The sequence below is a fragment of the Mus caroli genome, unplaced genomic scaffold (assembly GCF_978045245.1).
Source record: "Mus caroli unplaced genomic scaffold, Mus_caroli_1 scaffold_5, whole genome shotgun sequence".
Classification (NCBI taxonomy): domain Eukaryota; kingdom Metazoa; phylum Chordata; class Mammalia; order Rodentia; family Muridae; genus Mus; species Mus caroli.
In genome coordinates, this window is record NW_028227260.1 from 114,317,574 (window position 1) to 114,339,160 (window position 21,587).

At 39.2% G+C, this 21,587-nt stretch overlaps 1 protein-coding gene across 1 annotated transcript; it reads left to right on the forward strand.

Moving 5' to 3' along the window:
* Nucleotides 1–4,674: 4,674 nt before the first annotated feature.
* LOC147004761 (X-linked lymphocyte-regulated protein PM1-like) lies at nt 4,675–19,743 on the forward strand. The gene is made up of 6 exons (XM_085837744.1): nt 4,675–4,734; nt 6,260–6,388; nt 8,039–8,192; nt 8,503–8,565; nt 16,563–16,662; nt 19,542–19,743. The coding sequence occupies exons 2-6, from the start codon at nt 6,283–6,285 to the stop codon at nt 19,608–19,610; spliced, it is 492 nt and encodes a 163-aa protein (XP_085693870.1). The 5' UTR covers nt 4,675–4,734; nt 6,260–6,282; the 3' UTR covers nt 19,611–19,743.
* Nucleotides 19,744–21,587: the final 1,844 nt, after the last annotated feature.

A 21,587-nucleotide genomic window follows, 5' to 3' on the forward strand; every position in this document is an offset into this window, starting at 1 on the left:
CCAGCAGCCTGCCGGAGGGTACATCAGCTCAAAAAGCAGAACTAATCGCACTAATTCAAGCCTTAAGGCTGGCAGAAGGAAGGACTCTTAATGTCTATACTGACAGCTGGTACGCTTTTGCCACGGCTCATGTTCACGGAGCAATATACCGACACCGTGGACTGCTGACGTCTGCCGGCAAAGATATCAAAAATAAAGAAGAAATTCTCAGCTTATTAGAAGCTGTTCATCTGCCCCGTAGGGTGGCAATTATCCATTGCCCAGGACACCAGAAGGGAACTGGGCCCGTTGAAAAAGGAAATCAAATGGCAGACCAAGAAGCTAAAAAAGCAGCCCAAGGGCCAATGACTCTGGTGGTGAGAACCCAACAGCCCACTGCTGAGGAAATTAATAAAAGAACCCTCACAGAAGAAGAGGGGCAAGATTACTTAGCTAACATACACCATCTGACTCATTTAGGAACTAAAAAAATACTAAAATTGGTTAGTAAGTCCCCCTATTACATTCCTGGATTAAAGAGAATTGTGCAGGAGATAGTAAAAAACTGCCGTGCTTGTGCACTTACCAATGCTGGGTCTAGCAGGCTCCAGGAAGGAAAACGACTGCGAGGAGACAGGCCTGGAGCCTACTGGGAAACTGACTTCACTGAGGTGAAACCGGCTAGGTATGGAAATAAATATCTCCTAGTTTTTATAGACACCTTCTCGGGATGGGTCGAAGCATTCCCCACCAAGAAAGAAACAGCTAATGTAGTGGTCAAGAAGATACTTGAAGAAATCCTTCCCCGCTTTGGGATACCTAAGGTAATGGGGTCAGACAACGGACCTGCCTTTGTCTCCCAGGTAAGTCAGGGATTGGCCAGGCAACTGGGGACAAATTGGAAATTACATTGTGCATACAGACCCCAGAGTTCAGGACAGGTAGAGAGGATGAACAGGACGCTAAAGGAGACTCTGACTAAAATAGCCTTAGAATCCGGTGGAAGCGATTGGACAGCCGTTCTCCCTTATGCCTTGTTCAGGGTTCGGAATACACCTGGACCCCTTGGCCTAACTCCATTTGAATTAATGTATGGGGCACCCCCACCCATTTTTATGACTGTAGGGGATAGGAATCACCCGGATGTGTCTTTCTCTCCTTCTTCTAGTCTTTTGGCTCGATTAAAAGCTCTCGAAATAGTAAGAAAAGAGGTCTGGGAACAGCTAAAAGAAACCTATGTTGCTGGTGACACACAGGTGCCGCACCAGTTTGAAGTAGGAGACGCAGTCCTGGTGAGGAGACACCGAGCGGGAAACCTAGAACCGAGGTGGAAGGGACCCTACTTGGTGCTACTGACAACGCCCACCGCGGTCAAAGTGGAAGGAATCCCCACTTGGGTCCACGCATCCCACGTCAAGAGAGCACCCCCTGGAGTCAGCCATGATGAGTGGACTTTGGAGAAGACTACTAACCCTTTTAAGTTGCGCCTGCTTCGTAAGAGCGATCCCAAAGGACTTCAACCCCCACAGTCCTGTTCAACAAACGTGGGAGGTACTCAATGAGGGGGGTAGGGCTGTATGGACAATCGCCGAGGTACACCCTCTGTGGACTTGGTGGCCTGATCTTTTCCCTGACATCTGTAAGTTGGCTATAGGAGCCCCTCCTGGATGGGACTTGGAGGGGTACTCTGACATTCAGAGGGCACCTTTAACACCCCCTCCGTACGTAGAAAAACATTCGAGAGACCCATGGGGTGGTTGCTCTAACCAAAGGGATAGAAGTATGCTTCGAACCCATCCCTTCTATGTCTGTCCCGGGCCCCACCGAAGTCAATCCCTTAATCCAACATGTGGAGGTAAAGCTGACTTCTATTGCAAGAGCTGGGGTTGCGAGACTTCAGGTACAGCCCACTGGAAGCCCTCCTCAAGCTGGGACTATATTAGAGTAACAGCCAACTATTCCCTAGCGTCTTATGTACCTGGAGGATTCGACCTAGACGAGTGTACTGACTGGTGCCATCCGCTCCGTGTCACCTTTACTGAACCAGGGAAAAGAGCTCTGGGATGGACAAAAGGGTATACCTGGGGTCTTAGGATTTACAAGGAAAGATATGATGAGGGATTATTGTTTACCATCAGACTAAAAATAGAGACCCCCTACAATCCTTTAGGCCCCCCAACCAAGTCCACACCCCTCACCCATACTATTCCTCAGCCTACTCCGGTGATTGCGGACCCTCTTAGTATGGCTGCTATCACCCAACCTCCCACTCCTCAGGTACCTCTAATTATTACCCCTGAGATTCCTTCAACAAGACAGAGGATGTTTAACCTAGTGAGAGGAGCCTTTTATGCCCTTAATAGAACTGATCCAAGGGCTACTGAGGACTGCTGGCTATGCCTGACCTCGGGTCCGCCTTATTATGAAGGAATTGCTTTCAATGGAGATTTCAACAGAACCAGCAGCCATACTTCCTGCTCTTGGGGAACAGGACAAAAACTGACCCTGACTGAAGTATCTGCGAGGAGTCCAGTTCTCTGTATAGGCACCCCACCTTCCACTCACAAACACCTATGCGGACAAATTCAGTCCGTGTCCAGAACGGAAGCTAATTACTATCTTGTACCTTCCCCGGTTGGATGGTGGGCTTGCAATACAGGACTTACTCCCTGTGTATCAACTAAGGTTTTTAATTCATCTCATGATTTTTGTGTCATGATCCAGCTGTTACCCCGCGTATATTATCACCCTGCATCCAGTTTAGAAGAAAGCTATGCTGGCCGGCGGTCGAAAAGAGAACCAATTACTTTAACCCTGGCTGCATTCTTGAGAATAGGTATGGCAGTAGGAGTGGGGACAGGAGTGTCAGCTTTGATAGAAGGAAGACAGGGAATTCAGTCTTTGAGGGATGCTGTCAATGAAGACCTAGCGGCAATAGAGAAGTCCATTGACGCTTTAGAAAAATCTTTGACCTCCCTGTCTGAGGTAGTTTTGCAGAACAGGAGAGGTCTTGATTTGTTGTTCCTAAAGAAAGGAGGACTGTGTGCTGCCCTTAAAGAAGAGTGCTGCTTCTATGCAGATCATACAGGAATAGTCAGAGACTCTATGCAGAAACTGAGAAAAAGATTAGAGCGAAGGAAACGGGAACGGGATGCTCAACGGGGGTGGTTTGAGTCGTGGTTTGAATCACGACCATCTTGGATAACTTCTTTGATTTCCGCTGTAGCTGGACCAATCCTTATGATATGCTTAGCTTTAGTTTTCGGCCCCTGTATAATAAATAGAGGAATGGCTTTTATCCAGAGTAGAATTGATACAGTAAAACTCATGGTTCTTCAAAGGCAATATCAACCTATAGTTCAGGTAGATGAAGAGTTAGGGGACACCAATCTCTAAAATTCTATGATTAGAATTAGTCTAAACAGAAGAAGAGGGGAATGAAAGGAAATAAAACTTGAGACCTGTGATTCATGTAATGTATGTCAAATAGCCCAAAGAGTTGTTTGTGAGCTTTGAAACCTGGGGCTGAGAACATAGCAGAACAGATCAGGACATGCCCGGGCAGGCCCATCGCTTCCCTATCTCCCACCCCTCTGACCTCAGGCTGCTGATGTTTAAATGGACCAATCATGTAAAACCGCGCCAATTCCTCCCCCAGCCCCACTCCTTTTCTATAAAAACCCCTAGCTTCCAAGCCTCGTGGTCGAATCCACTGTCTCCTGTGTGAGATACGTTTCGACCCGGAGCTCCGCCATTAAAATACCTCGTGTTGTTACATCAAGGTGTTGTGTTCTATTCGTGATTCTTGGGTGCACACTGAATCGGGAGTTGGGTGGGGGTTTCCCCACTAGGTTCTTTCATATGTACAGTGTGTGTGTGTGTGTGTGTGTGTGTGTGTGTGTGTGAATGTGTGTGGGTGTGTGTGTGTGGGTGTTGGGTCACCATAAATTTAAACACACCGGATGCATGCCTGGTACCAGAAGAGGCCAGAGGAGTGCAAATAAGTGCACAAAACAGTGCTTGGAAAAATGACTCAGCTGTTAAAATCACCTGTTCTATGCAGATGACCGGGCACAAAACACCCATATCTTGGATCACAATTTATGCACAGCTAAAGTTTCAGAGAATCAGTGCACACTTCCAGACTCTATAGGCAACAGAGGCATAAGTGAGAGAGAGGGCCAGAAGGGTCAGGCACATTCTTGTAATCAAGGTCAGTACTAGGAAGGTGGAGACAGGAGGGTACCAGGGGATAGAGGGGATCTGGATGCTCCCTTCTGATCCCTTAGGACAGAATAAACTCTTGTGGTGTGCGTAAGTACATTCAGAAAAAGTCCACACACATTAAATGTTATGCACATAAATAAATAGAAACAGAAATTGCATACAAGAGCCTCTACATTTGAAATAAAGTAGTGTCATTTGCATTGTTTCGTATGTTTCATGTTTGTTCAAGTTTTTCAAGTCTGTATGGACTTATGAACCTAGAAAGTGTCTTAAAGCCAGTAGTAGTTCATTCCCACCTCCTGAAAACTCCCTTTGAAGCAATGGTGCCTGGTACTCCATGTACGCATGCGCAGGATATATTCAGCCAATCAGGACAGTCCCTGGGTGAGACCTGTTTACTCCAGCGTGTGTCACAAAGGGTCCTCAGAAGCCTCTGTCCAGGCATCTCTGCTGACAACGGTTTTTTACCCTTGAGGAGCTGAGCACGGAAGGGTGCTGTTGGGAAAGTGTTCACCTCTGAGATAACCTGTAAGTGATAATTTGCTCTGATCAGGGTTGTTGGACAGTTAATCGAGGTGTGTCACGGTGTGGCATATCCGGCCCAGGTGGTCACTATGTGAGGAAAAGCCTACTGGTCCCCATTTCCTATGGCTTCTGATTGTTAAATGAAGGTGGAGGACCATATTCATGGCAGAGGATTGAATAGGTCAGGGCCTTAGAGAATTGTGAACCCTTGGAGGACACAATCTTGGGTCCTGGGGATAAGATCAGCGAGCTGGCTGCAGGATTGGGGGTCGAGGGAGCATGGGTCTGTGAGTGAGGAGCCTTGGAGCTTGTCCTGTGTGCTGTAAGGAGCCTTAGGGTCCAACTTGGTGCTTGTCCTGTGTGCTGTCCAGGATCCATTAGAAATACACTGAGGATTCCTCCCTCTTCATTGTCTTCTCTATGGTGTGTTCCTTTGGTATACACTGTATGGACATTGCAGAGAAGGGAGTGGTAGAGGAAGAATGAATGAAAAGAAGAAGAGGAGACATTGCAAGAGATTAATAAGTAATCTGGGAAGGATTCTGAGCACCGATCCTCCTGTCTCAATCGCCCATGTATTGGGAATAAAGACTTGCACCACCAAGTTCAGCGTTTTCACTCAGTTTTATTTCTGTAGAACGGGATCTTCCTTTGTAGCTCAGGCTGGCCTGGCTTGGGCAAGCCTTGAACTAAAAATCTGCAGATGTTTGAAATCCTCGGCTTCCCCCAATCCCACGTTTCTCCAATATAAGGATTTTCTGTGTGGGTGGTGGTGGCGAGTGTTTGTTGTAGACTGAGCATTGGGTCTTCTTGACATGAATATATAGTTACCATGCTCATTATCTTTCTGAATAGTACTGTGAATTTACTTTAAAACCGAGATACACTGAAAAACGGAATTGATGATGTTTTGTTTAAAAAGAATCTTTGGGATATAGGATCAAAATTCAGATGCCTCAAAATTTAAATGCAAACACATTTTGCTCAACATTTTTGGTGGGAAGGGGAGGACTCACACATTAAAGGCTGGCCTGTTTTGCCTTTTTTTAAACTGAGAAATGGTAGATTGTTAACTTGGGTTCTAAAGAAGGTTTTTAAATACGTAAATTAAAGAAGATTTTAAAACAAAGTTAGGAGGGAGAGGGACATGATAAATGGGATACATGGAGGAAATTGTAAGGGAATACATATATATATATATATATATATATATATATATATATATATATATATATGTATGGGTATATATATATATATATATATATATATGTGTGTGTGTGTGTGTGTATGTGTGTGTGTGTATACATATGTATATATATATATGTCATTATATTGAATATGTATTCAAAACTCTATGATAAAGACAAATTATTAAAAATATAAGTGTTAAAAAACAAAAGAAACAATCTTTCAATGAGCTAAGATAATTATTTGACTTTTTGACATTTTTAACTATTTAAATGATACCTTTGGATTCAGATTGCTATGTTTTTATTCTTTTTTCCTTTTTATTTTTGTAACTGAGAAGACAACTGAGTGCTTAAGAAAAAAATGGCAAAGAAAATGTGGGTGGTACCAAAGAACGGTTACTTATTACTTCTTGACTATGATGAAGATGAAGATGACATAAATGTTTTGGATGAGGCTCATTCTGAAGGTATAGTATATCCAGTCTTCGGTATTGATTGTGTCCTGCAGTTTCTTAGACTTTTACCAACTCACCTGCAATGGAACAAGTCTTTTCTAAGAGATTTCATATACTTCATTTCTAATTTTACCTATATCTATATATTCCTATACCTGAGTTTTAGCCGTGCATATACCTACTCTTGGCACTGTAGTCACAATATGTTGAGAAACAATAACTTGCTATGATTTTACCCCAGGAAAAGACCTGAACATTGTTCCTATATGTTAGCAAAACATGAATTTATTTCATATAACCTGCAAATGAATTGTTTCATTCCTTTTTTTCTATTATATATTTTCTTTATTTACATTTCAAATATTATCCCCTTTTCTATTTCCCCTCTGAAAATCCCCTCTCCTCTCCCTTCTCCCCCTGCCTCCAACACGCCCACTCCCAAATCCTGGCCCAGGCATTCCTTAATACTGGGCATAGGACCTTTACTGTACCAAGGGTCTCTCCTCCCATTGATGACCTACTAGCCCATCCTCTCCTACATATGCAGCTGGAGCCATAAGTCCTAACATCTGATTTATTTGATTGGTGTTTTAGTCCCAGGGAACTCTGGGGGTACTGCTTAGTTCATATTGTTCCTCCTCCTATGGGGCTGCAAACCCCTTATTCTCCTTGGGTACTTTCTCTAGCTCCATCATTGGGGACCCTGTGCTCAGTACGATGGATGTCTATGAGCATCCATTTCTGTATTTGTCAGGCACTGGCAGATCCTCTCAGGAGACAGCTATATCAGTCTCCTGTCCCCAAGCTCTTGTTGGCATCTTCAACAGTGTCTGGGTTTGGTGGTTATTATGGGATTTTTCCCTGAGTGAGGCAGTCTCTGGATGCATTCAGTCTCAGCTCCAATCTTTGCCTCTGTAACTCCTTCCATGGGTATTTTGTTTCCCATTCCATTCCCGCCAGAAATTCATAAAAACAAACTGAAGACCAGTCTTCATTTTCCTCTACCTGGTGTTGAAAGGCCAGATTGCCCAAATTTGTCTATATAGGATCCAAACAGCCTCAAAATCCTGAGGCTCCTCTCAGCCTCAGAAGTACTGGGACTTCAGACATAATTCAGGACAGGCTGTGTTTATTTGTGTGTTGTTTTGGTTTAGGGAAGTAAGCTCTAACTCTCTATCTCAGGAGTGTCTGAAACCTCGTGTGCAGCTTGAACTGGCCTTGAAACTGAAGTCCTCAGCCTTACAAATGTACTGGGGCCTGAGGATACATGCCTGTTTTATTTTTTTTTTAATTTTTTTTCTTAACTGAAGATTAAACACAGAGCTTCTTGCTGTAGCAGTAAAATATATGTCCAGACAGGCAGAACTTTATAATTTAGATTAAGGAAGCCCAAGATACTTTATTCAACTTAATTCTTTTTTTAAAAAATGTGTACATATTAAAGTTAAGGTTTATAATGGCTATCTTTGAAGCCAACTATTCTGTTCCATGTTTAAATACTAAAGTCTTTAGTATTAAATCAGAGGGTAATAGAAATATGGTTTTATCTTTAAACCCTTCATGCAATTATGAAGTGCTGCTTTTGTAAAATTCATTCCTTAATGTTATTTTATATTTCAATTTTATTAGTTTAAGTGATTTTTTTGATTTAAATGGCTTGAGAAAATTTATTTTTTTATTTTAAATCTGAAAACGTAAGTTTCTCAGTGGAATGGCAGCGTTTTGCACGTTCTGTAGAGACACCAATGGAAAACTGTAATTTGTTAAGTGGTGAACAGCAAGATGGGAATGCTTCAGAATTGGACCTTATGGAAGATACCAGATATCTTATGTTGGGCATTGATGTTACACTTCCTTTTTTCTAGTTATTCTTCTTAGGACTGTAATGAAGATCAAAAATCTCATATTGCATCTCTTGTCTTTAATCACAACATGTAAATAAATAGCTTAAAATATATTTCTAGATGACAATTAGACATTACTTGATTTTGTTTAACTTCTAGACAAATCATAGATCTGCTTTAAAACCTAATGTTGGCACTATGCCTGAATGATCACAAAGCATTTCATTAAAATTTTCAAAATAACATAATTGTTTTAATATCTTGTTTTATTACCAACCCAGTACAGAATCCAGTAACTCATGATGATGGGAATGCAAATCCTGAAGGAATAGTTGGAGATACACGGTAATATGTTCAAACTTATTATTTCCTTCTTAGCGTAAGTTCTTCCAGAAAAGTTTTATTGATTGTATAGCAAGTAATCTATATTAATAATTAGAATATGATATATATTATAAACAATATTTCCGTAAGATTAATCCTTAATTTGAATGGTTTTCTTGGAGGGTGTATTGCTGTGGGTCAAACTCTCATCGTCCTGCTGTAGGACAAAAGCTGAGCCATCAAAAGGTATCCTTACTTTTTAAAGCTTTAATTACTTCATAGATCTCCAGTATAAAATATTCTGGGAAAATTTGAAGGTACGTTTTTTGGATATATAATGTGTTTAAAACTATATAGTATTAACATAATTTACATATTAGGAAATATTAGTTAATATACTATATGACATCTTAATGAATTATTCCTATTTATATGTAGTATTTTGTGAATATTTTTATTTTAATTTATTTATTATTCTCTATCATCTTCCTTTACATTTCTAATAATAGCCCTTTCTTGGTTTCACCCCAGAAACTCCCTATTCCATAACCCATCCCTTTGCTTCTATGAGGGTGTTCACCCCCCACCCACTCCCACCTCCCCATCCTGGCATTTGCCTACACTGGGGCATTGAACCTTCACAGGATCAAGGACTTCTCTTCCCACTGATGTCTGACAAGGTCATACTCTGCTATATATGCAACTGGAGCCATGGGAACCCCTCTTTTGTTGGTGGATTAGTCTCTGAGTGCTCTGGGGGGTCTGGTTCGTTCATATTGTTGTTCTTCCTATAAGGTTGCAAACCCCTTCAGATCCTTCAGTCCTTCCTCTAACTCCTCCACTGGGGACCCATTGATCACTCTGATGGTTGGCTGTGACAATCAGCCTCTGTTCTTGCAAAGCTCTGACAGAGCCTCTCAGGAGAAAGCCATATTAGGCTCCTGTCAGCAAGCACTTGTTGGCATCCACAATAGTGACTGGTTTTGGTGTCTGTATATGGAATGGATCCACAGGATGGGCAGACTCTAGATTGTCATTCCTTCAGTCTCTGCTCTGTACTTTGTCTCCATATTTCCTCCAAGGAGTATTTTGTTCTGCATTCTAAGAAGGACTGAAACACCCACACTTTCCTCTTCCTTCTTCTTGAGCTTCATGTGGTCTGTGAATTACATTTTGGGTATTCTGAGCTTTTAGGCTAATATCCACTTATCAGTGAGTACATACCATGTTTGTTCTTTTGGGATTGGATTACCTCACACAGGATGATATATTTTAGATCCATCCTTTTGCCTGTGAATTTCATGAAGTCATTGTATCTGTACCATTACCATACATTTTTATCATTATTTCTCTATAATACAGCTTGAGGTCGGGGATGATTCCCCCTGAAGTTCTTTTATTGTTGAGAATATTTTTTTTGATATCCTGGATTTCTGTTATTCCAAATGATTTTTCAAATTGCTCTTTCTATCTCTATGAAGAATTAAGTTTGAATTTTGATAGAGATTGCATTGAATCTGTAGATTGCTTTTGGCAAGATGGCCATTTTTACTAAATTAAGTGTGCCAATCTATGAGCATGGGAGATCTTTCCATCTTTTGAGATTTTCAATTTCTTTCTTCAGACTTGAAGTTCTTGTCATACAGATCTTTCACTTGCTTGGTTTGAGTCAAACCAAGGTATGATAATTTGTGACCTTGTGAAGGGTGTTGTTTCCATAATTTCTTTTTCAGCCTGTTTATCCTTTGAGGAGAGGAAAGCTACTGATTTGTTTGAGTTAATTTAATATCCAGCCACTTTGCTGAATTTGTTTATCAGGTTTAGGAGTTCTCTGATGGAATTTATGGGGTCACTTACATATACAATCATGTCATCTGCAAATAGTGATATTTTGAATTCTGCCTTTCCTATTTTTATCGATTTGACCTCTTTTTGTTGTCTAGTTGCTATGGATAGAACATCTAGTGCTATAGAATACTACTATATTATATACTACTGTGAATAGGTAGGGAGATAGTGGGAAGCCTTATCTAGTCTTGTCTTGTCTGATATTAGTGGGATTGCATCAAGTTTCTCTCCATTTATTTTGATGTTGGATACTGGTTTGCTGTATATTGCTTTTACTATGTTTAGGTATGAGCCATGAATTCTTGATCTTTCCAAGAATTTTATCATGAAGGGTTGTTGAATTTTTGCAAATGATTTCTCAGCATCTAATGAGATAATACTGTGAATTTTTTCCTTGCCATTGTTTACATTGTGGATTTCCATATATTGAACCATCTCTGTATCCATGGGATGAAGACCACTTGATCATGAAGGATGATCATTGTAACATGTTCTTGAATTGGGTTTACCAAAAGTTTATTGAGTATTTTTGCATCAATATTCATAAGTGAAACTGGTCTCAAGTTTCCTTTCTTCATTTGGGTCTTTGTATGTTTTGGGTATAAGTGTAATTGTGGCTTCATAGAACAAATTGAATAGTGTTCCGTCTCTTTTTAATTTTGCGTAATAGTTTGAAGAGTGTTGGTATTAGGTCTTCTCTGAAGGTCTGATAGAATTCTGTACTAAACCCATCAGATCCTGGGTTTTTATTTTGGGTGAGGGGGTTGGGAGACTATTAATGATTGCTTGTATTTCTTTAGGGGTTCAGGGAGTGTTTGCAGTGTCTATCTGATCCTGATTTAAATTGGTACCTGATATCTGTCTAGATAATTGTCCATTTCATCCAAATTTTCCAGTTTTGTTGAGTATAGGCTTTTATAGTAGGATCTTTTTTTTTTTTTTTTTTTTTTTTGATCTCCTAAGTTTCTGTTGTTATGTCTCCCTTTTCATTTCTGGTTTTGTTAATTTGGATACTGACTCTGTGCCCTCTCTTTAGTCTGGATAAGGGTTTATCTATCTTGTTGATTTTCTCAAAGAACCAGCTCCTGGTTTGGTTGATTCTTTTTATAGTTCTTTTTGTTTCCACTTGTTTGATTTCAGTCTGGAGTTTGATTTTATCCTGCCTTCTACTCCTCTTGGGTGAATTTGCTTCCTTTTGTTCTAGAGCTTTTAATGGTGCTGTCAGGATGCTAGTGTATGCTCCCTCCAGTTTCTTTTTTGGAGGCACTCAGAGCTATTAGTTTTTCTCTTAGGAATACTTTCATTGTGTCCCATAAGTTTGGATATGTTGTAGTTTCATTTTCATTAAACTCAAAATAGTCTTTAATTTCTTTCTTTATTTCTTCCATGACCAATTTATCATTGAGTAGACTGTTTTTCAACTTCCACGTGTATATGGGTTTTCTTTATTATTATTATTATTATTATTATTATTATTATTATTATTATTATGGGGGTTAAGACAGGGTTTTTCTGTTTATCCATGGCTGTCATGGAACTCATTTTGTAGACCAGGCTGGCCCTCAAACCAGAAATATGCCTGCCTCTGCATCCCAAGTGCTGGGATTAAAGGCATATGCCACCATGCCTGGATTATTTATATTATTATTGAAGATCAGCCTTAGTCAGTGATGACTTGATAGGATTCATGGGATTATTTAAATAATTTTATATCTTTTGAAGCCTGTCTTGTGACACATTATATGGTCAGTAATGGAGAAGGCATCATGAGGTGTTGAGAAGAAGGGACATTCTTTTGTTTTATGATAAAATGTTCTATGATATCTATAGATATAGACCTCTGTTAAATCCATTTGTTTCAAAACTTCTGTTAGTTTCACAGTGTCTCTGTTTTGTTTCTGTTTCCAGGATCTGTCCGTTGTTGAGAGTGGGGTGTTGAATTTTCCCACTATTATTATAGGGTACAATATGTGCTTTGAGCTTTAGTAGAGTTTCTTTTATGAATTTGGGTTTCCTTGCATTTGGAGCATAGATGTTCAGAATTGTGAGTTCATCTTTGTTGATTCATCCTTTGACAAGTATTGTGACAGTCCTTATCTTTAAAAAACAAAAACAAAAAAGAACTACAAAAAATTATTTTGGTTATAAGTTGATTTTATTCCATAGTAGAATGGCTATTCCAGCTTGTTTCCTGGGAATATTTGCTTGGAAAAGATTTTCCAGGCTTTTCCTCTGAGGTAATGTCTGTCTTTGTCACTAAGGTGGGTTTCCTGTATGCAGCAAAATCCTGGGTTCTGTTTATGTATCCAGTCTATTAATCTATGTCTTTTTATTGGGGAATTGAATCCATTGCTATTAAGAAATATTAAAGACCAGTGACTGTTGGTTGTTTCCTGTTACTTTTGTTGTTTGAGGTGGAATTATGTTTATGTTGCTACCTTCTTTAAGGTTTGTTGAAAGAAGATTTCTTTCTTGATTTTTGTATGGTGTAGTGTTTCCCTCCTTGTGTTGTAGTTTTCCATCTACCTTTGAAGGTTTGGATTCGTGGAAAGATATTGTGTGAATTTGGTTTTATCGTGGAATATTTTGGTTTCTCCATCTATGGTAATTTTGAGTTTTGCTGGGTATAGTAACCTGGGCTGGCAATTGTGTTCTCTCAGGGTCTGTGTATCATCTGTCCAGAATCTTCTGGTTTTATAGTCTCTGGTGAGAAGTCTGGTGTATTTCTAATAGGTGTGCCTTTTCATGTTATTTGACCTTTTTTCCTTACTGCTTTTAATATACTATCTTTATTTAGTGCATTTGTTGTTCTGATTATTATGTGTCAGCGAGAATTTCTTTTCTGGTCCAGTTTATTTGGATTTCTGTAGGCTTCTTGTTTGTTCATGTGCATCTCTTTCCTTAGATTGGGAAAGTTTTCATTTATGACTTTGATGAAGATATATGCTGGCCCTTTGATTTGTAATCTTTTTTCTCCTCTATACCTATTTTTCTTAGGTTTTGTCATCTCACTGTGTCCTGGATTTCCTGGATGTTTTGGGTTAGGAGATTTTTTCATTTTGCATTTTTTGACTGTTCTGTCAGTGTATCTATGGTATCTTCTGTACCTGCGATTCTCTATTCTATCTCTTGTATTCTGTTGGAGATGCTTGCATCTATGTCTCCTAGGTTTTCTTTCTCCAGGTTCATCTGTCTTTGTGAGTTTTTAAACTCTATTTCCAGTTTTAGATCCTAGATGGTTTTTGTTCAATTCCTTCACCTGTTCTGATGATGCCGACTAGTTTTGGTTTCTATTATTTATATTCTTGCACTTAACTCTTGCTATCTCATTTTCTTTGGTGCTACCTTCCCTTGCAGTCTCTGACTGGAGCCTGTCCCTCCTGTAATCCTGGTTGTGTCAGAACTCATTGGAGTCCAGCTATCTGGGATCCTGGGATCCTGCGATCCTGATATTCTGGGTGTGTCTGAACTCCTGGAAGTCATGCTGCCTCTTGGATCCTGAAATCCTGGTGTGAACAATCTAGTGAGATCCTGCTGTGTCAGAGCTCCTGGGAGTTAAGCTTTTTCTTGGTGTTGCAAGATTTGGTGGGGTGCCAGAGCCCTATGTTTTCTCTAGACACAGTTGCAAGCTGCAAGGAACCCGTGCCTCCGGCTGGGAGGATGATTTTGTTTCCCTGGTTCTTGTGGGGGTCCCACATACACAGGGTGTTGGGAAAGATGTCGTGCCCTCAGCTGTGATCTTCTGTCAGAACTCCAGTGTTCCTGGGTGTCTCTGATCTCCTGGGAGTTGAGCTTCCTCTGTAATCCTGTGATCTTGGGCATTTCAGAATACCTGGGAGTCATGCTTCCTCTGGGTGTTTTAAGAGTGGGTGCAGAGCCAGTACCCCAGGTCTGATCCAGGTGCAGTTTCAGACCAGAAGGAATCCATGCCACTGGCAAGGCAGGAGTTCCTGTGTCCCTGGATCCTTAGGGACTCAAGTTACTCCTGATGTTGATGCCATTGCTGTGATCCTGGGTGTGTTAGAGCACCTGGGAGTTGAGCTTCCTCTGGGTATTGTGGGACTAGTTGCAGAGTCAGCACCCAAGGTCTACTCATGACACAGACTCTTGCAAATATTTTTGATTTAGCATCATGGACTTACTTTTTCCTGTGGTACAGAAGTGAAAATGGTGCTTTTTGCAGAGGTGTGACATTAATTAAACTTAATTTTTATTTTTTTGTATGTGTGTGTGTGGTGCATAAATACAAATGTGGAGGGCAGAGGAGGATGTTGGGTTTCGCTCTATTACTTTCCACCTTATTCCCTTAAGTCAGGTTCTGTCACTGAACATCCAGTTAGACAAGCAGCCAGCAAGTCCTAGCAATTCTCACTTTGCCTACCACAGTGCTGCTATTGTAGAAGCAACCATCCATGGTTGGTTTTCAAGATGGGTACTAGATTCAAATTTGCAAACCTCCTCCTTTCACAGTAAACCCTCTTAACTATTGAGGTATCTTCATAACTGCTTTGAAGGGATTTTAGAGGAAAAAAAAAGATGTAAACTTTTTTATACTTCCATGTATTCAAACCTAAGTGATATGTATACAAAATTCTGTACATTCAACAGTTTTTCATTGACCTAGTATTAATTTTATATTAAGTCATTTTCTTTTCTAGGACTCCTCTGTGCTTCTTTATTTGACACAGTGCAAAACTGAATTCTTTAATGTAACCTTTATTACTTTTTTTAAAATTTTATTTTATGGGTATGTTTGTTTTGCTTGCACACAGCTTGTATGTCTGGTACCTGAGGAGGCCAGATGAAGGCATTGATTCCCCTGGAACTGGAGTTATAGGTTGTGAGCCATCTTGGAGTTGCTGGGAATCCAATCTCAGATCTCTGGAAGGGAACCAGTGCTCTTAACTGCTGAATCATCTCTCCAATCCCCTCACTGGTTTTTGTTTTGTTTTGTTTTGTTTTTTCATAAAATGAATTATGTAACTGAAAGTAGAAGATAGCTTTACTAACCAGTGAGAGAATGATACTCAGATCCAAAAGAATCTGTTTTAAATTATATGTAATTGAATGTTACATTAGCTTTCTTAGAAGACAATAATTTTTCTTTGAGATATGGTCTCACTATGTAGTTCAGGCTGGCCTGAATTTTGCTATGTAATCTATGTTGTCCTATACACTGGAAAACTCCTGCTTAAGCTTCCTAGACTAGGATCATAGGCCCAAAATATCTTACATGGCTTAGGAAACAATGCTCTTAATACTTATTTTTCAGACATATTTGTATATTAGTGTTTTGCTTATAGGTATATATGTGCACCACATATGTGCCTGTTGCCCATAGATATCAGATGATTATTTGAGATACCTTGGACCTGGAGCCACATAAAGAGAAAACACATGGAAACTTATATCAAAGATTCTTTCAAAGAAAGCAACCAGAAATTAGAATGACTTTGGCAAATGAACAAATGGGAGAGGTAGAGGTTTAATTTGGTAGGGTCACATTTGTATCATTTAAAAAATTATAAATGGCTAAGTTTAAAAAAAAAAGCCATGTGTGAGATTTTAGTAAAAAATATGTGTCTTTGATTTTGTCTAAGCATTTAACCCTATAACTTCATGCCTTCGAGGAAACTAAACCTAATTTTCAGAAATCTGTGAAAATTTTTATTTTCTACTTTAAGTACCTGTTAATTAGATTTTAAAATTTGATTTTATTTCATTGTGGAAACACAGAAGTCTTGCACAAAATCTTAGAATTGTAATTTATGGTTTATTATAACAATATGGAAAAGGATCAATTACATATGCAGACAATTTATATATTTTAATTGACTTATATTTTGCAGTATGTCTTAACTGAATAAATATAGGAAAATAAATTAGACCTTATATTTGGTAGAAATTAATGAAAAAATACTTTGAAATACGATTAATTTCCTAAATTAAGATGTATATGTATTAAAACCTCTTTAATTTTGAAAAGCTAAAACATAAAAGAAGATGTCTCTGATAATCTGTTAGGGAAAAATCTGTAATGATTTCCCATTAGATAATTTTGTACTGCTGTTTTTCTTTTTATAGTATGAAATGGTCTATTTAATTTGTTTTGAGTGTTCTTTTTTCATATTGGTATGAAATGTGACTGCTATCATTACTTTGCTTTACAGGGAGGTGATCAACCACAAGTTGTGTGAGCAGGATATAACTACATTTCAGAAGTTTGATATGGATATACAGAAATTCAATGAAGAACAAGAAAAATCAATGGTTAGTATCATAACTAACTTTATAATTAACCTAGTATAACTAAGTATCAGGTAGGAATGGAGAAACTAGCCTTGTGTTGGGCACATGAACCTAAATTAAGTTTCATTATCTATCTATTTTTGGTTCTGTTCTAGTCCTACTGAATTGTAAACCAGAGAAGTATGATCACATACTACTATATCAATGAAAACCACTAGGTATTTTATGGTAGTCAAGATCATAAATTTTCAAGAGGCAGACATTTGCTGAAAGATGAAAAGAGGATTACCACTTTTTACAAAAGTGAGCACAGTATGTCAGCCTCAGGTACAGTTGATAGGAGAGTGAAAGCTTAGTTACTGGTGTCATCTGGACTCTGTTGTTAATATTAGAAAGCCAATTCAAACTGGTAAATCAGTTCTTACCATCATAACTTAGTACAGATTTAGTAACAACAGTGGATGGAAACAACCTGTTTCCATCAGGCTGTCTCAACGACCCTAGCAGAATATTCCTGTGGAAGAATATCACCAAACTATCTTAGATCATCTCTCCATTACTGTACCAATGACTGTAGTCATCACATGGTTTCCAAGTAAGACCTGAGATGATGACCATATTAACTACATTTTTATTTGATGGTTTAATAGTTTCAGAAGTATTAAATATGAAAGGAACAGGAGATCCATTCCTGCCTGGGAAGGCATTGAGGAAGCTGCCATTATATGTCAGTTCAAGAAAGAGATAGGGACTGAAGATAAAAAAAAAAAATACTCCAATTGAAGGCAATTTTTATACCTTGATCTCTGGATGAAATTTCAAGGGGGAGTGATCATCAGTGTAAATGAGGAATCTAAAGACAGACCCCCAGAGAACTTAAATATTTGTAATTGTGCATGTGGCAAGGGGGGGGGGTTGACAGGGAACCAGCAAGGGAAGAGAACAATTGGTAGAAAGAATACTACCATAAGTGAAGGAAAACTTTTAAGGAAGAAAAGTTCACTAACTGTGTCATATGTTGCTAATGGGCCAAATAAGATAGATTTGCAGGGCTGGAAAATGGTTTATTTGGTAATCTTTCTCAGTGTAGGCATGGAGACCCGAGCTTATATTCCCTGAGTAGGCATGCATGCACAGACCACCACCACTACCACCACCTACACAACCACCACCAACAAGCTAGCAAAACTAAAAACAAACCACCACAACAATAAAAGTTAGTGTGGTGGTGAGCATTTTAGAACCACCAAACTCAGATTTAGTTCAGAGATAAGAAGATTCCCAGAGCTTCCTAGCCACCAGGTGTAGCCTAATGGATGAGCTCTAGGTTCAGTCAGATCCTGTCTCCCAAACAGTAGGGTGCAACCAAAGAAGACACCCAATATTAATCCTTTGTCTCCATATATATGCATGTGTATGATTTTTAAATGGAAAATACGCAAAGTGGAGGTCATTGTACTTAATCAGGATGATTTGAGTGGAAGTGTGAGGTTAAACTGATCACAATATATAAAGGACAAAATAGGAATGTAGTGTCCCAAGGAGAAAAGGTATAAAGAGCTTGTCTTAATTTTTTATAAAATGCAAATTACCATGGTTGTGTGCCAACATAAAGAATACAAAGAGAAATGTATATTACTACTTCCATGTGTTACTTGAGATTGAAACCTAGAGAAAACCAATCTACCACTAAACTTTTTCCCCAGACATCTCTTTACACTTTATTTTGAGGCAGGATGTCTTTAAGTGATCAAGACTAGATCTTGTGATCATTGTAACTCAAACTTTATAAAAGTTAGTTTTATAGGCATTACATTGACAGCCAGCTGGAGTCATAAATTTAAAATAGCAGTTACAATTGCTGAAACTCTTGACAATAGTTGAGACAAGTGAAGATGTTGGACTTAGAAAAGAATAGTGTAAGGCATCCTTAAGAATGGAAGAGAAAGTTGAAGACGTGGAACATACACTTTAGGTTGGGGGTACATACAGAGATGAGGTAGTGAACCAACTCTTGGGATTGCTTCTGCTATTTAGTAAAAGGAGGCCATTGTATGATAAAAGCATTAACACTAGCTAGAGTTAAGCTTCCAGGGTTATGATTTTACCAAGTTCATGTTTACATGGTGCATGCCTATAAACCTAAGTACTTGGAGGCTAAGGCCATTCTCTGCAGCATGGCAAACACTTTCTCATAAAAAAAAAAATTTATTAACCCACAATTGGTAGTATAGTTGTATTTCATGTTACTTAAAAATATAAGTATATTTAGTCATAGTTGTTAAAATGTTAAATCACGTAGAAAACTATTCCTTTTAAGTTTCATATTGAATTATTTTTGCTCACGTAAACATTTTAGTATTGGAGATATATTTAGTGGTTGAATCTTAGCCTAGCATTCATGCTGCATGGCAGTAACAACAAAATGAACAGAATTGTTATAGTAATGTTTTCCTTTTACATTTGTAGAGCAATTATCAAAAAGAACAACAAGCATTAAAACTGTCCAAATGTAGTCAGAGCCAGACCCCGGAAGCAATTAAAGACATGCATGAGAAGTCCATGGAGGTGTGCATGGAGGTATGCGCATAGTCAATAAAATGTCCTTAGGAAACTAAATATGTTTTAGGAATCAAAAAGTTTAACTACTTGCTATTTTGAATTATTTCTGACTGAAGTGACTGATATTATCTGTAAAATCCTAATGACTTTGTAGGAATTATTGAAGACATGAAATGATAAACTGGGAATTTGTCCTCAGATGTACCTCATAGTTTATTAACAGTATAATTAATTATCTGGCTTAACTATATATAGCACGTCTATACATCATTTGCACAGAATCTTTCCTATTTGTATGCTTGGGAGTTTGTTTAGTAAGAAGTGCTTTTCTGTTTTAGGGTTTGATGAACTTGGAGAACAACAACGACGATATGCTTTTTGATGTAGATGGTGAACTGAGAAAATAAATGTCTGTGTTTAAAAGAGACATTATGAAGCATACTCTGAAGTACTCATCTACTTTCCCATCTTCAGACTAATGAAGCATACATATTTTTTACTTGCTGGTACATTTGTAACCAAATAAAAAAAATTGCTAACTTTTTTTTCCCCTATGTAACTGAGTTTGAAAGACTCTTTAATCCTTGTTATTCTGATGATTCTAAGAAGGAAGTTAAACCCCACTGATGTGATTATAAAGTCAACTAGGAGGTATACCTCTAGAGTCAAAATAGAACTCCTTTATTTTTAAACATCTTTAATCATTTTCTTGTTTAAGTGTAAGAGCCTCTTTATATTAACTTCCAAACAAAATCTAAATGAATAAGTGAGTGGCAAATATTCCTTTGTACCGAACTTTCACACACTAATGTAGTGAATTGTTTAAAATTTATTCTTTAATCTTTTTTTAAAGTCCAGACTTTATCCCCCTCCTTGTCTGCCCTCTGACTGTTCCACATGCCATAACTCCTTCTGCCATGCCCCCCACGCCCCCACACCCCATCTCCAAAAGGATGTCCCCACCATCCTACCCCCACCCCACCAGACCTCCCTACTCCCTGTGGCCTCAAGTCTCTTGAGGGTTAGATGCACCTTCTCTAACTGTGTCCAACACGGGAGTCCTCTGCTGTATATGTGTTGGGGGCTTCAAATCAGCTGCTGTATGCAGTCTGGTTGGTGGCTCAGTGTCTGAGAGATCCTGGGAGGTCCAGGTTATTTGAGACTGTTGGTCCTCCTACAGAGTCGCCCTCTTCCTCAGCTGCTTCCAGCTTTTCCCTAATTCAACCACAGGGGTTCCCAGCTTCTGTCCATTGGTTGCATGTAAATTTCTGCATCTGTCTCTTTCACCTGCTGGTTGGGTCTTTCAGAGGGCAGTCATGATAGGCCCATTTTTGTGAGCACACCATAGCATCAGTAATAGTGTCAGGCCTTGATGCCTCTCCTTGAGCTGCATCCCAATTTGGGCCTGTCACTGGATCTCCTTTTCCTTAGGCTTTTCTCCATTTTTGTCCCTGTCCTTCTTTCAGACAGGAACAATTCTGGGTTAAAGCTTTTGACTGTGGGATGGCAACCCAATCTTTCCACTTGATGTCCTGTTTCTCCACTGGAGGGCTCTACAAGTTCCCTCACCCCACTGCAGGGCATTTCATCTAAGGTCCCTCCCTTTGAGTCTTGAGATTCTCTCACCTCTCAGGTCTCTTGTACATTCTAGAGTGTCCTGTGCTATTCCTGTCCCGCAGGAATGCACACAGAACACAAGTCAAGACATTTCGTGGTTACACTGTATTCATAATCGTGAGGTAGAACAAAGAAGGATAGAAAAGTGTTGCTATATATACCCACAGGTGTGACATGTTAATACTACTGGCGGTTCCACCCACAGTCTCAAATGTCCCAGGGGACAGACTAGTGACTTGGCAGGCATTTGCTCCTGCACATGCGCACAACGGAGCTTAGCGCCATCTAGTGACGGCATGTATTATCACGGCTTCCTACACTAGAGGGTTTTATAACCTCCTACCTATCAAACATGCCTCTTTCCATTCTTTTTGCTGGTCCTAAGCGCTTCAGTTCTTTTCCCCACCCCCGCAATACCTGATCATTTTCCTCTCTTCCCCTCCTTGTCCCCTTTCACACCCAGGTCCCTCCCCCCTCCCTGTTGTGATTTTTTTTTTAACCTTCATAACATTTCTAATTATTTTTATTGATAAAGATAATTGAAATTTATTTTTAATCATTATCTTATTAGTTCCCAAAGGTATGAGATACAAATATAGAAGGTTCATTGGTTTGATTTTATTTCATTTCATTTCATTTTTGTGATAGCCACTTAGTCTGTTGTTTATTGTCCAGGAAGGTCTAGAATGTTTAGGTTCAAGGTGATCCCAGCATTCCATGTAGGTGCTATTACAGGTATGTGACAACATATCTGGCTTACACTGTTT

What these genes read in the sequence shown, in the direction of transcription:
- LOC147004761 (XM_085837744.1), top strand. Translation starts at nt 6,283, where the DNA reads ATGGCAAAGAAAATGTGGGTGGTACCAAAGAACGGTTACTTATTACTT. An exon ending in GGATGAGGCTCATTCTGAAG is followed by an intron (nt 6,389 to 8,038) that starts GTATAGTATATC and finishes AAATGGCTTGAG; the next exon opens with AAAATTTATTTTTTTATTTT. An exon ending in GGAATAGTTGGAGATACACG is followed by an intron (nt 8,566 to 16,562) that starts GTAATATGTTCA and finishes TTTGCTTTACAG; the next exon opens with GGAGGTGATCAACCACAAGT.